Source organism: Ctenopharyngodon idella, chromosome 10 (genome assembly GCF_019924925.1).
Source record: "Ctenopharyngodon idella isolate HZGC_01 chromosome 10, HZGC01, whole genome shotgun sequence".
Taxonomy (NCBI): Eukaryota; Metazoa; Chordata; class Actinopteri; order Cypriniformes; family Xenocyprididae; genus Ctenopharyngodon; species Ctenopharyngodon idella.
Genome location: NC_067229.1, coordinates 49,227,876 through 49,243,997, shown reverse-complemented (window position 1 = coordinate 49,243,997; position 16,122 = coordinate 49,227,876). Strand labels below are relative to the sequence as shown.

The 16,122-nt window shown below is 37.7% G+C and overlaps 1 protein-coding gene across 3 annotated transcripts in view; it reads right to left on the bottom strand.

The window, feature by feature from the left end:
- The window catches only part of bmpr1bb (bone morphogenetic protein receptor, type IBb), a 92,355-nt gene that overhangs the window by 4,359 nt on the left and 71,874 nt on the right, over positions 1-16,122 (bottom strand). For 2 of the 3 annotated variants that reach the window (XM_051911078.1, XM_051911079.1), the window contains 6 exons: positions 6,781-6,940; positions 6,204-6,306; positions 4,365-4,467; positions 3,059-3,152; positions 2,817-2,955; positions 70-262 (listed from right to left, as the gene is read on the bottom strand). In XM_051911078.1, coding sequence (XP_051767038.1) covers positions 70-262; positions 2,817-2,955; positions 3,059-3,152; positions 4,365-4,467; positions 6,204-6,306; positions 6,781-6,940 — 792 coding nt within the window. Of the gene's footprint in view, positions 1-69; positions 263-2,816; positions 2,956-3,058; positions 3,153-4,364; positions 4,468-6,203; positions 6,307-6,780; positions 6,941-14,816; positions 14,842-16,122 lie in introns of those variants that run through there. The other variant, XM_051911080.1, reaches the window with a different exon arrangement.

Sequence of the window (16,122 nt, the reverse complement as noted above, 5' to 3'; positions counted from 1 at the left end):
GACAGGTACATATAGACAAAGGTCTTGAAGCAGTGTTATTTTAGTATCACTAATCTGATGTGACGGTACCCAGGATGTTCTCGTGTCTCATCAGGACGGTCTGGTAGATCTCGGTCTCTCTGAACCAGCTGGCCTCTTCCGTGGTGAAGAAGACCTTGACGGCGACGCGTTCGCCCCTCCAGCGGCCCATCCACACCTCGCCGTAACGGCCCTTCCCGATCTGCTTCACCATCTGGATCTGCTTGGCGATGGTTCGCTGCACCTGTGAGGAGATGACGGGGTGAGACTTGTTAAAAAGAAAATGACGTTAGTGATGGGAGAAACAAAGCTTTTCCAAACTGTGAATCAATTGATTTACAAAATGATTAACTCGTTCAAAGCTCTCAAAACGACTGGTCAGAACGGTACAAAAATTCATATCTAACATGTATTAAAACAATTAACAAATTATCTAATAACATTAAATATGAAGTGTCTGTAATGTGTTATTGTGTAAGCAATAAGGTCTGAGAGGCCTTATCGTGAATAAGTCACGGCTGAAGGGCGTTGTTAGGCACGACGCGAAGCATATAAATCAACGTATTATAAATATATATATATATATATGGGTCAATGATGTGACGCCTACATTTTCTGTCCAGTTGCATTTTTTCAGTTAAAATTTGGCTTAAATGCATAAAAAGTACCTGTCCCGTGCATGTACTCACTTTAACTTTTCAAAAAACATTAGTTATTTTTAATTTTCTGTTATTTAAAGTGTCAAAATATCATGTGGTGCGACCGTCCGGCCATAACTTCTGTTTTGGAAATGTCTTTGAAATTACTCTAAATTTATTCGAATTCATTTTCTGCACTACTTGGCATGATTTCCAACGTGTTTTGTAATCCTGTACAAAAATGCAAAGCATTCGTATTTATATTTCCATCATAATATACAAACAAACTTTTGTCCGATGATATCCATTTTATGAAATATCATGTGGTGCGACCATCAAAAAAACTACCATTTTGGGACTTTCATGTTGAAATCCATTCAAAGACAGGAAGTTGAAACATATACCAATTTGTGAAGGACCCATGGAAGCAGCGAGCAGGTTTGTAACTCTGTCTTAAATTTGGAAAAAAATAACCTTTTTAACGGTTACATTTGGACATCATGTGGTATGACCTCAAAAAACAATGAATATTAAGTTATTTCTGCAAATATATACTTTTATTACAAATTTCATAGTGACCTTTTGTGGGAAGCTAGCTTGTTTTGTTTAGGTGGCCAATTCTGTGCCTGTAAATTTTGACTGAATTTGAAAATATCATGTGGTGCGACCACTGCAGAGTGTTTTCCATGAAAGATATATGTCCTTGATTTTATGTTCAATTTATGATTTATATACATAAAGTACTTTATTTTAGTATCATTTGGAATAGATTTAAATGCAATTTGGGTCATTTTATAAAAATATTTCAGACAATAAGAGAAAAATGCAAAAAAAAAAAAAAAATCAGTTTGGAAATTATGCATTTATTAATCATTTACTGTTTATTTATTTGTAACTATTTCAATCTATTTTACCAGATGCCACTGCCAAGCAAAGTAAAAATCACTCGCCATAGGCAGTGTGTTAATTCTGACCCTGCAGCAAGAACAGAGTTACACCTTGCTAGGAGAAGAGTGAAATATTATTACAATTTAAAATATCTGTTTTCTATGTGAATATATGTTAAAGTGTAATTCATTCCTGTGATCAAAGCTGAATTTTCAGCATCATTACTCCAGTCTTCAGTGTCACATGATCCTTCAGAAATCATTCTAATGTTTTTTTGTATAAAACTGATTGTTTATTTATCTCTTTAAATACATTTTTAATGATATTTAAGGTCTTCGTGTCATTTGGAGCGACCACACATCATGTGGTGCGACCAATAATAGCAATAACTGTATTAAATTAAAAATAAAATATCTAATTTCTGTGGCTGAAATATGAATCACTGATACAGTATGCTTAAGTGAGTGCTATTTTTAAAACATTTTTATCAGTTTTATGCGATTTACAGGAAAAATAAGTCTGTTTACTACGTTAAGACGGCAACTCTGAAGTTATAGAACAAAAATATAAGATCGTTCTTTACTGAATCTCAAAAGAACTGCAAATACTGTGTTTCTAAACACTTTAATTACTGAGAGCTTGTAAAAAAAAAATATGAAGCATGTTAAGGAAATGAATTAATTTTAAGATAAATCACGGTCGCACCACATGATATTTTTTAAGGCTATGGCCAATTCATCTAGATAAAAAAAACACTAAAATCACTTAATTTAAAATTTTAATATGAATTTATGTGTTCAAAACATTATTAATCCTTGAACAACTGCAATAGAAATTATTATTTTTGGTAATCCTTATACGTCATTGACCCATATGTATATATATGTGTGTGTGTGTGTGTACTGTATATATATATATATATATATATTTGTGCTATCAAATCAATTAAATCGCGATTAATCACATCTAACATAAGTTTGTAAAAATATATATCTGTGTGTGTGTGTGTGTGTGTGTGTATGTATATACACAAATTATATATACTAACTTTTGTTATTTGATTTGATGCAATTAACATAAAAGTTAGTAAATATATATATACATATATATACACACACATATATATTATATAGAGTATATATTATATGTATGTATGTATGTATATATATATATATATAAACAAAAATACATTGACAAAAAGAAATGTAATAGAAATACAGGTTTGTGTGGTAGACTAGAAGGTTAATAGAGTTTGTCATGAGTGTGTCTGACCAGCAGAGGGAGTCCTGATCCACTGCCGGAGCTCTGAGACTGTTCAATCAGATCCTTCAGAGACTCTCCAGCGGGAATGAAGGTCTCGTCCTGCTCCAGACCGATGCTGTATCGCGCACGCGTCTCCTGCCGCTTGTATCTGACACACACACACACACACACAGGAAGCACAGAACAGGACGTCAACTCAAGTGTAATGAAGTCTCCTGAGAGTGATGATGATGATGATGATGATGATGTACCTGTAGTAGCCGAATATGATGATGAGGGCCAGTATGATACAGCAGACCGTCACAGAGATGAGCAGAGCCACCTGATGGATGCTGCTGTCCAGATCTGATGAAACACAAAACACTTCAGTCACATGTGAGAGAGTGAACTCCCTAACAACCACACAACAACGCCCCGGCAACCACCCATATCACTCCAGCGATATCAGTGTGTTTCACAGTCAAACTCTGAATATCTTGAGGAAATGTAAAAATCATGTTTCTCTTTCTGTCGTTCTGTTCTCAGGTCAGTGTGTGTTCAGAAAAGAAACTGAGTCGGAATCGATCGCTCTCTTCCTGCAACACTCCGCTCGAGTTTCTGACGGACGACACCGATGAGACGCTGCTCGCTGGGACTCTAACCTTACACACACACACTGATAGACACACACACACTTATATATGTGGTTTACGGGGACTCTCCATAGACGTAATGATTTTTATACTGTACAAACTGTATTTTCTCTCCCCTACACTACCCCTGAACCTACCCATCACAGGACACTGTCTGCATTTTTTGAATTACAAAAAAACACCGTTTAGTATGTTTTTTTTAAGCCATTTGGTTCACGAGGACACAGGAAGTGTCCTCATAAACCATGTTTACGTTGTAATACTCATGTCATTATACACATTTGTGTCCTCATAAACCATGTATACAAGAACACACACACACACACACACTCTGAGGTGTCTCGCGCTGTGACAGATGGACAGATATATCAGGAAACTCAAGCGCTCCCGTGAGATGCCGTGTCCTTTTCATTAGAACGGTAGGGAACACGCTCAATCCCAGCAGCCCCTGCAGCCCAAAAGCTGCGGTTTGTAACAGTTTAACCTGTCAAAAACCATCAGCCCAGAAACACCAGTGTGTGTGTGTGTGTGTCTTCTGATCATATATTATTCGCATGCGATGTGTCTCATGTACTGTATGATGCTGTATGATATCAGACGGTCATATTACAGTACATTGATAAACGCATTTCCTTATTCTTCATCCGACTATTTTCCGCATGTTAGAATAACAGTAAGTGATTAAAGCTACATAGCAACCACACGGCAACCACCCTGATCTCCCTAGCAGTCCCTCTGCAACCTCCAACTCCTAACAACACAAACATTAGTCTGGGAATGATGCTTGAAAAATGTGACAAATGAAAACTCTTATATTTGAGCTCCTTCTTTGTCTGGATTCTGGAAGTTCTCTCAAAAAATAATGAGGAATTGTTTTGAATCATATGCATACATGTGATTTATCATGTATTTTTCCCTCTCTCACCAGGTCTCTTGAGCGGAGGCAGCGTCGGCTGGAGATCCTGGTTACAGTAATCCTGATTGGTGCAGCATTCCAGGATCCTCCTCAGACGAGCGTTCCCAGTGTCCTGATGGGAAGAGCACATGTTCATAAGAGCAGCAGACAGATGCAGACCGACAGACGCAGACAGACAGACGCAGATGGACAGACGCAGACAGACAGACAGACAGAGATGGACAGACAGACGCAGACAGACAGACAGCATTCCAGGATCCTCCTCAGACGAGCGTTCCCAGTGTCCTGATGGGAAGAGTACGTGTATTCATAAGAGCAGCAGACAGACGGATACAGACACAGACAGACGCAGATGGACAGACAGACGCAGACAGATGCAGACAGACAGACATTTGCAGACAGATGCAGACAGACAGAAAGATGCAGACAGACAGATACAGACAGACAGATGCAGATGGACAGACAGACGCAGACAGACAGACAGACGCAGACGGACAGAAAGACAGACGCAGACAGACAGACAGATGCAGACGGACAGATACAGACAGACAGATGCAGATGGACAGACAGACGCAGACAGACAGACAGACACAGATGGACAGACAGACGCAGACAGATGCAGACAGACGCAGACAGACAGACACAGACAGACAGATGCAGATGGACAGACAGACGCAGACAGACAGACAGACACAGATGGACAGACAGACGCAGACAGACAGAAAGACAGATGCAGACGGACAGATACGGACAGATACAGACAGACACAGACAGCATTCCAGGATCCTCCTCAGACGAGCATTCCCAGTGTCCTGATGGGAAGAGTACGTGTATTCATAAGAGCAGCAGACAGACGGATACAGACACAGACAGACGCAGATGGACAGACAGACGCAGACAGATGCAGACAGACAGACAGATGCAGACAGACAGAAAGATGCAGACAGACAGATACAGACAGACAGATGCAGATGGACAGACAGATGCAGATGGACAGACAGACGCAGACAGACAGACGCAGACAGACAGAAAGACAGACGCAGACAGACAGACAGACGCAGACGGACAGATACAGACAGACAGATGCAGATGGACAGACAGACGCAGACAGACAGACAGACACAGATGGACAGACAGACGCAGACAGATGCAGACAGACGCAGACAGACAGACACAGACAGACAGATGCAGATGGACAGACAGACGCAGACAGACAGACAGACACAGATGGACAGACAGACGCAGACAGACAGAAAGACAGATGCAGACGGACAGATACGGACAGATACAGACAGACACAGACAGACAGATGCAGACAGACGCAGACAGACATTTGCAGACAGACAGAAAGACAGACACAGACGGACAGATACGGACAGATACAGACAGACAGATGCAGACAGACGCAGGCAGACATTTGCAGACAGATGCAGACAGACAGATGCAGATGAACAGATACAGACAGATGCAGACAGACGCAGACAGACAGATGCAGACAGACGCAGGCAGACATTTGCAGACAGATGCAGACAGACAGATGCAGATGAACAGATACAGACAGATGCAGACAGACGCAGACAGACAGATACAGACAGACGCAGGCAGACATTTGCAGACAGATGCAGACAGACAGATACAGACAGACGCAGGCAGACATTTGCAGACAGATGCAGACAGACAGATGCAGACAGACGCAGACAGACAGACATTTGCAGACAGATGCAGACATATCAGACAGACAGATGTAGAAGGACAGACAGATGCAGACAGACGCAGACGGACAGACATTTGCAGACAGACAGATGCAGACATATCAGACAGACATTTGCAGATGGACAGGACACTCACCCTGCACTGAAACTCTGAGCCCACTAAACCCAGACAGCCGGACGTGCGCACTGGAGAGCCGCCCTCCTCTTCCTCCACCATAGTGAAGCAGTAACCATCAGTCCTGCATCATCATCATCATCATCATCATGTGTGTTATGATGAACACTCGGCAAACTAAACCTACAGACTCTCACCTCTAAAACCAGCAGTACTATACTACTATTACTACTACAACATTTTTATATATAAAGTAGTATTACAAATAAATTGTATATACATTTATAAAATCGATAAATACTACTACTACTAATAATAATAATGACAAATATGTATATACACATTATCTAAAATAATAATAATTATAATAATATATGTAAAATTATATATATATATATATATATATAAATTAATCAAATAAAAAATGAATAAAATAAATAATTTGTTTATACATATTATATAAAATAAATAAATACATATATAATAATAATAATAATAATGCATATAGTTTATGCTCCGTTGTAAATCATTCTGTACGGTTTTATTTCTCATGTTAATGTGCTCATAACTGCTGTTACCGTGGTAAAGTGTGCTGTACCTGCAGGTGTTGTTGGTGGAGTCTTCAGGACAGTGATGGTTACACTGACATAACAACATCCTCTCTGGAATCACAGGTGCCGCGCTGCCGCTGCTCTCTTTACTGCCGCCCGCCGCCACCTTCCCAGAATTCCTCTGTAACATGGTGTCCAGCACGTTCGCTGCAGAGACACAGATTCACGTTAAAATACTACAAAATAAAAGAGGTTTCATAAAGATATTACTGATATAATATTAGTTTCAAGTGATACAATCATGATACAAGGTCTGATTTTGTGGATATTTGATTGAAAAATCGGTGTACAACAAAGATTATTTGAGTGAGTTTTACAATGGAAATAAAACAGGCAGAACTTCAGGATTCAGTAGTGCAGTTCTTCCCCAGGAATTAAACGCACAATATTTTCATAATAAAGCTGAAATTAACTTCTACAGAACAGATTTCATTAGTTACCGAGGGTTATACTTTATCGCTAATGATCAATTTCCCTCTAATGTGCAAAACGGCTTGATGAGCGACTCTTCAAATACACACGAGAGCTGAGTGTGTGTGTGTGTGTGTGTGAAGAACAGCTCGTCCCGCTCTGATATCACAGCTGCCAAGAAGATAAAGCCACAGATGCTCTCGGCCTTGACAAGATTATCACAAATATCCACGAGTCTCTGAGACAGACTCATGTCGCCAGAAGCCATCGTGACCAGAGACGCTTCATCAGAGTCAGAAATCACAGTGACTCGACGGGATTCAGATTTCACTACAGAAAACCAACATTATCACACGCTGAAGAAAATAACACACATTGAAATCATTTCCACTCAGAAATTGCTAGTAAATTTCACAAATTATTACAAAGAAACGGCAAGTAACTATTATTATATCCGTATTAGATACATTAAATATTATGTGGGGCATATTAGTGTGGCTTACACTACTTTGAGTAAATCCTCTTGGGGTTCAGAGTATTTATTTTCCCTGCATTACCTTCACACATGTCTAGTACAATTATATGGTCTTGTTTTGTTATTACAGTGTATGTTTTTTTTTTCTTTATTTACCCTGAAAGACTGGAAGTGAAATGTGACAACATGCCCCATAGGTTACATGACCATAGGAGTAATGTCATTTATTACTCACCCTCATGTCGTTCCACACCCGTAAGACCTTCGTTCATCTTCAGAACACAAATTAAGATATTTTTGTTGAAATCCGATGGCTCAGTGAGGCCTGCATAGCCAGCAATGACATTTCTGGAGCGTTATGAATCAGCGTGTCGAATCATGATTCGGATCGTGTGTCAAACCGCCAAACTGCTGAAATCACGTGACTTTGGCACTCCAAACCGCTGATTCATAACGCTCCGAAGCTTCATGAAGCAGTGTTTTGAAATCGGCCATCACTATATAAGTCGTTATTTTGTTTTTTTGGCGCACCAAAAATATTTTCGTCGCTTTATAATATTAATATTGAACCACTGTACTCACATGAACTGATTTAAATATGTTTTTAGTACATTAATGGATCTTGAGAGAGGAAATGTCATTGCTGGCTATGTAGGCCTCGCTGAGCCATCGGATTTCATCAAAAATATCTTAATTTGTGTTCTGAAGATGAACGAAGGTCTTACGGGTGTGGAACGACATGAGGGTGAGTAATAAATTACATTATTTTCATTTTTGGGTGAACTAACCCTTTAAAAAGTTATCTGATCTAATGAAAAAAATATACAAGACCAAAAATAAAATACAAATATTCACTTTTTCATATAAAATAATGCTTTTTTTAATAATTAAAAATAATAATTTTGGACTTTTGAACACATTTAGACATTCAGAAAAACACTTTCAGCAGTTGTTACGGAATATTTTTTCCATTCATTTCTCCCATAGGGATTTCAAAATAGTTTTTGTTAAAGCGTTATAAGCCATGAAACACGCTAATCAGCTACAAGGAGAATCACAACATTACAAACTTTGATATGAAAATTGAACAAAAATACAAAGATACAAGACTGTGAACTTAACGGGTTAGTTCACCCAAAAATGAAAATAATGTCATTAATTACTCTCCCTCATGTCGTTCCACACCTGTAAGACCTTCATTCATCTTCAGAACACAAATTAAGATATTTTTGATGAAATCCGATGGCTCAGTGAGGCCTCCATTGACAGCAAGGTAATTTACACGTCCAGATGTCCAGAAAGCTACTAAAGACGTATTTAAATCAGTTCATGTGACTACAGTGGTTCAACCTTAATGTTATAAAGAGACGAGAATACTTGTTGTGTGCCAAAAATAACAACTTTATTCAACAATATCTAGTGATGGGCTATTTAAGAACACTGCTTCATGAAGCTTCGAAGCTTTACGAATCTTTTGTTTCAAATCAGTGGTTTGGAGTGCGTATCAAACTGCAAAAGTCACGCCCCCCAGTGGTGAACCATTGAAATTTTTGAAACACTTATGACACAACGAAGCCTCGTTTACTGAAATCACGTGACTTTTGCAGTTTGATACGCGCTCCGAACCACTGAATCGAAACAAAAGATTCGTAAAGCTTCAAAGCTTCATGAAGCAGTGTTTTGAAATCGCCCATCACTAGATATTGTTGAATAAAGTCATTATTTTGTTTTTTTTGTGCACAAAAAGTATTCTCGTCGCTTCATAATATTAAGGTTGAACCACTGTAGTCACATGAACTGTTTTAAATATGTCTTTAGTAGCTTTCTGGGCATTGAAAGTGTTCGTTATCTTGCTATCACTGAGCCATCGGATTTCATCAAAAATATCTTAATTTGTGTTCTGAAGATGAACGAAGGTCTTACAGGAGGGTGAGTAATTAATGACAGAAATTTCATTTATGGGTGAACTAACCCTTTGACGGCTTTAGTGAGGGAAAGAACTACAATCCCATGAAGCTTTGGAAACAGCATAATTGAATTAAAACGATGGCAAAATATAAAACTACGCATTTAAAAATGTTGATTATATCTACAGAAACAAAATATTTTAAGTTTATTGCAAAATATCATGTCATTTGCAGTGCTTCATGGGAATGGGCGGAGCTAAAGAACTCTTTTGGTGTCTCTGATTGGTGGAATTTTCTGTACAGAATCATGGGTAATGTAGTTTTTCTCCAAACATGGTAATTATAAAAATAATTTATGTGAGCTAACAGCTTTAACAGAAGCAAATACCATCGATTAATAACCTCGTCGCTCACAATCTTTACAGGTTTACAAGTTATCATTAAAATCAACTTTCATACGGACGATAATATAGGTATATTTTGAGACAATACAAACAATCGTGCAATAGTATTTATTGCTTTACGTGACTATGTATGTGAATAAAGTTGACATACAAATCTAACTTTATATAAAGAGCTGTGCAATAATAGTTATATTTTGAGACAATTTAAACAATCACGCGTTTGAGATCTGATATAGTATATATACAACATTATATATAGAGTTGTGCAATAACATAGTTTTATATACATCAGTTAATAAGCACACACACTGTTCTTGTTTTTGCAGTATTTTCTCTGTATGAAGCTCAGATGTAAACACTTCAGCAATACAAACTTAATTATCTTACAAACTTAATAACAAACAAAATTATCATTTAATCATGATAAAGCAGAGAGTGTTCATTAATAATATCAGTGTTTGTGTCCTTTTAAAGGTCGTTTGTGATATAAGCACATGGACTCCATCATCCGCATTCAATCACACGCTTTATTCCTCCACCTTCAGCAGAGACATTCTTTCTTTCTTTCTTTCTCTCTCACACAAACGAGACATAACACGACTGCAGCAGCGCTTCAGTTTGAATATTCAGAAACGACAGCTTCAGTCCATCAGTTCAGTCAATCACACTAAAGCAACAAACACTGTGTAGATCAGTGATGATGAACCGGCAAGGTCACAGAAACCTGAGACTACCACACACACACACACACACACACACACACACACACACACACACACACACACACACCTCTCTATAAAGAGCTCAAATCAGCAGAAACAGGAGGTTTGTGTCACTGACTCTTAAACTTAAAGAACTCAAAGAGTTTAACCTGAACAAACCAGCGACAGACGCAGATCTGTGGAGGTCAGCTGTGAAACACTGCTTTCGTTTCCTCTTTATTTAGACGTTCGGGCCTCTTTCAAGGTGAACAGCCATCTAGTTTTCTGCTGTATATATATATATATACACATATATAAAAATAAATTGCTGTGGCTCTGCAGTTTGGGGAAAAACATATATATATAAAGGGCATTTGAATTGTGCAAAGCTCATTTCTGGAGACTAATTTTTCGATAAATAAACACACTGAGATCTCAGTTAATGACTAGAGCAGAGAGAGAGAGAGAGAGAGAGAGAGAGAGAGAGAGAGAGAGGGGATCAGGTTGTTCAGTTCTCCAGGTGTAGGGAGTAAATCTAGCGGACATTCAGATCTCTGACCTCAGTGAGTTCACACAGGAGTCAGAACGCTTCATCCATCACAGTCTGACCCGCAGGAGCTCTCTGAGCTCATATAGAGCACAACACACAGATGAGAGGACCAGACCTGAACACGGCTGTGTGATGTGTGTCATCTAATATCATAAACGTTGTTTTAACAATGTGGAAGCTGTATGACTCTCACTTTGCAAATAACACACACAACAGACCTTGATAGTGCACACTTTCACTGTGATGCAGTCTACTAGAATGACCCTGAAACCCTATACGAGAGCCAAAACACCAGTTTTTGAGTTTTTGTCTTATATTTCAATAGTTAAGCAGTATCACATGAGCAAGAGGTCTATTTTTCCCAAATATCAGCACAATTGCAAACGTGACATTGATTTTATACAATAGTTCGATAAACAAGAAGTTAATATTGTAGTTACATTTTAGACACGATATTGTCTGTTTTTGCTCTATTTCGGCATTGAAAATAGTTCCAACCAGAACCGTAACAGAACCGTAGTGCGTCTCTGAGCAACACACAGCGCTGTTTCATTACTGAGCTCACTGAACGAGTCAATGATTCAATGATCCATTCATAAAGACCCTGAATGAATCAGCAGTTTGAACGAATCGGTTGAATGAATGATTCAATGACTCACTCATTAATACAGTGAATTACCGCCTCCTGCTGGTGGTCTTAGATTCATATTTAAGGTTTTCATTAAGAAAAAATTAATAATTCAATATTCAAAATATTGTTTTTAAACCTTAATCTCATATCATTATTTATGCAGTTGTGATTTCAGTGTAAATATCTACTGTAAATGCAGCTTCTGCAGTGCAAAGATGGATTTTGTTGATACTGATTTCATTAACTTCAGTAACTTACTTTATTGTCTTATTATTTTAACTGAATTTATTGATTAAATGTAAGAATTTGATATATAAGATGACGCATACATGACGCAAAAAATACCTTAAAAAGGTAAAAATGCCCTGGAAATCAATTAAAGGTGGCAAATATCGTGCCTTAATGGGAAAAGATCATTTAATTACAAACTAACCATAAGAATATGAACAGATTCAGGAGTCAGCTGTCCTAAACCAGCACAAAAACTAATATGCTCTAATATTGTTATCAGCAAAATCATTGAAAATATTGAAATATAATTTTCTGTATCATACACCCTTAATCTGAAATATTTAATAAATCAAACTCACAAGCCTTCACCACCCAAATCTGGATTGTGGTTCTGCTGTGACCTTTGACCTGTGACCCGTGTCTAATTAAGCCTCACAGTCAAACGAATCAAACGATCACATGACAAACTCATCTGCACAAACATGCAAACACTGACATGAGAAGTTCAGCATTATTGATGTGCTTTTCTAGTAACTCTTTCATAAGTTCCATGCGGAAAGATGATTAATTTACCCTGTTTATTTCTGTCTATCATTATGAGCAATAATAAATCATCTGTGCAATCAAACGTGATGTGTTCAGACCTGCCAACCATCTTGCCAACTTCTGCAGTAAAATCATCAATGCAATTAAAACAAACCCGTGGGGAGGTTCGGCTGGGTCACGGTGCCCGTTCACCACATCAACAAACACTCCACCTGAACACACACGAGCTTCAGCTAGATCAGTGAGATAAACAACATTATCAAACACCGAGACAAAACATCCAGCAGCTCAATGTTCCATGAGGAGAAACAAGGAAAAACAGGAGGGCGGAACGTGAGCTTATCATCAGGAATTCAAGAACTGACTATAATAAATATAAAAATATTTGTATTTTATATATATATATAAATTAATATAATATAAATATAAAATTTTATCTAAAAACACCAGCAACAACATGCCACTAGGGGTCTTCTGTCCCATTTCAAAGGTTTATCTTATCTTATCCTAAGTGACTAATTTGAATATAATTCTTTACATTATTAAAGAAACCTTTTTGTATATTTCCAATAAGAAAAAAAAATCCAATTAGCATCTGTAGCGCCACAGCGTAAAATAATAAAAAAAATAAAATAAAATATAAAAATATAAAAATTAAAATAAATTAAAAAAATATAAATAAAATAAAATAAAATGAATTAATTAATTAATAGAAAATAAAAAATACAATAAAATAACATAAAAAATAAATAAAATAAAATAATGAAATATAAAATAAAATAAAATAAAATAAAATAAAATAAAATAAAATAAAAATAGCAGACAGCTCTTAACCAAAGGAACTACTGGTAATTTCAACTTTTCACTTCAAAAAATAAATAAATAAATAAATAAATAAAAAATATATATATAATAATAATAATAATAATAATAATATATATATATATATATATACATGCATACATACACATATATATATATATATATATATATATATATATATTTACCCTACAAATCTAAATAAATTACTGTGTTCACAAATCTCCATTAACAAGCACATAATAATAATAATAATAATATGCAATATAATATTTAATACAATTTAATAATATAATTACATTTAATAAATCTTTTAATATTCAACATAAAATAAATGAACAGTAATCACTATTATGCAATTACAAAAAAATAGAAGGAATTCAGATGGAATAAATCACAAAAATGTTGATTTTCAGATTAATGATTAATATGAGCATAACCATTCAATAAATGTGTTGAGATTTAGAGACATCTGTGATCAAGAAGAAAATAAAAATCTCTCGACTATAAATCACTTCAGCTGAAAACATCTGCTAACTGACTAAGTGTGTGACTGTAAACTGATGTAAGCCCTTCTGTTTATGAACTCATGTAGTCCTGAGAGAAACAGTACATGGTTTGGACTCTTGACTGATGTTTCGAGTGAAACCGGACTGGGACAAAAGCATGTGACGCAGCAGCTCATCAAACCCTCGTGCTGTTCCACACCATGTTTAGACACACAGAGAGCTATCATCCGTCGATCCCACACACACAGGGCCACAGGGACCCTGAATAAAGCCGTGCGTTTCATGCGATGCCAGTGTCTGCAGCTGCTCCGCTCCATCATGCGAGCGTGTGCCGGTGTCACTGTCCAGCGCTGCTCGCGTAACTATTATTACTCCAGCGCTTCAGTCTCCGTTCTCACTAACACCGCCCTTTCCCTACAAGCATCTAAACTCACATTCACACACAAACAACTGAAATTCAGTTCAATTTCATGATCTTTTCTGATCTGGTTTCCCCAAACACTCTCGCCATCTGTCATTGGTCAGTCAAGCAGAAAGCCCCGCCTTACACTCACGCTATTGGTCAATGTCAGGCTGGTTTGGATCAAACTATCCAATCAATCATAGAGTTAATGTGTTTCAGTCTTCGGGAAATCAACCAACTGATGGTTTATTTATAGATTACACTGTATATTAAGAAATATTTCATCAAAATACCTTTTAACTGAAACTGAACAGAAGACATGAAAGAAGTAGAATTTAAACATTGCAAATCAAAGACGTTCATGTTAATCAATGTCTATTTTTTTCAGTATGAAGTACTGTAAATAAATTTCCAGAAAAACACAACTCAAACTCACACTCACGAGCTGAAAGGAGCCGATTCATAACTTTATAAATGTTGTTCAAGGCCGAAATGAAGACGGATACAGTGCATCCCACTCTCTAGAACAGAAGAACACTGGACAGAAACTCTCTGACCTCGTCCGGTAAAGAACAGAGTCTCTTTGAGGAGTCCGAGCGTCAGTCCCCGGGGTCCGGGGCCACAGGTGCAGGCCATGCGGGGGCCGCCGCCGCAGCCCAACATCTGACTGCGGATCGGGTTCTGTTTGCTGGAATCTGATCCGTATCCTGTCAGGAAGCCGTCGGTTTCCCCGCGCTGCTCAGATTGGTTACGGAAGCTCGTCTGTGAAGGATCCTCCGGTCTAATGAGAGCAGCGCTGATACTCCGGCTGCTCATGTGTTGAATTGGAGGAATGTGACAAAAGCAAACACGACTCAAGTGTGTTTAAGTCGCGGTTATTCCGTCTGGAGCTTTATTGTTGCTGTGATTTATTTATGTATAGGCGTCATAAGATGCAAAACAAGTTTTTCCTATCTTGAAATGTGACTGTACAAAAAATGCTGGGTTAAAACCAACCCAAGTTGGGTTGAAATTGGACAAACCCAGCGATTGGGTTGATTTAACCCCGTGAACTGGGTTGTTTTAACCCAGCGAATTGACTGTTTTAACCCAGCGAATTGGGTTGTTTTAACCCAGCGAACTGTTTTAACCCAGCGAATTGACTGTTTTAACCCAGCGAATTGGGTTGTTTTAACCCAGCGAATTGGGTTGTTTTAACCCAGCGAACTGACTGTTTTAACCCAGCGAATTGACTGTTTTAACCCCGTGAATTGGGTTGTTTTAACCCAGCGAACTGACTGTTTTAACCCAGCGAATTGACTGTTTTAACCCAGCGAATTGGGTTGTTTTAACCCAGCGAATTGACTGTTTTAACCCCGTGAAATGGGTTGTTTTAACCCAGCGAATTGGGTTGTTTTAACCCAGCGAATTGACTATTTTAACCCAGCGAATTGGGTTGTTTTAACCCAGCGAATTGACTGTTTTAACTCTGCGAATTGGGTTGTTTTAACCCAGCGAATTGGGTTGTTTTAACCCAGCGAATTGACTGTTTTAACTCCGCGAATTGGGTTGTTTTAACCCAGCGAACTGACTGTTTTAACCCCGTGAAATGGGTTGTTTTAACCCAGCGAATTGGGTTGTTTTAACCCAGCGAATTGACTATTTTAACCCAGCGAATTGGGTTGTTTTAACCCAGCGAATTGGGTTGTTTTAACTCTGCGAACTGGACTGTATTAACCCAGCGAATTGGGTTGTTTTAACCC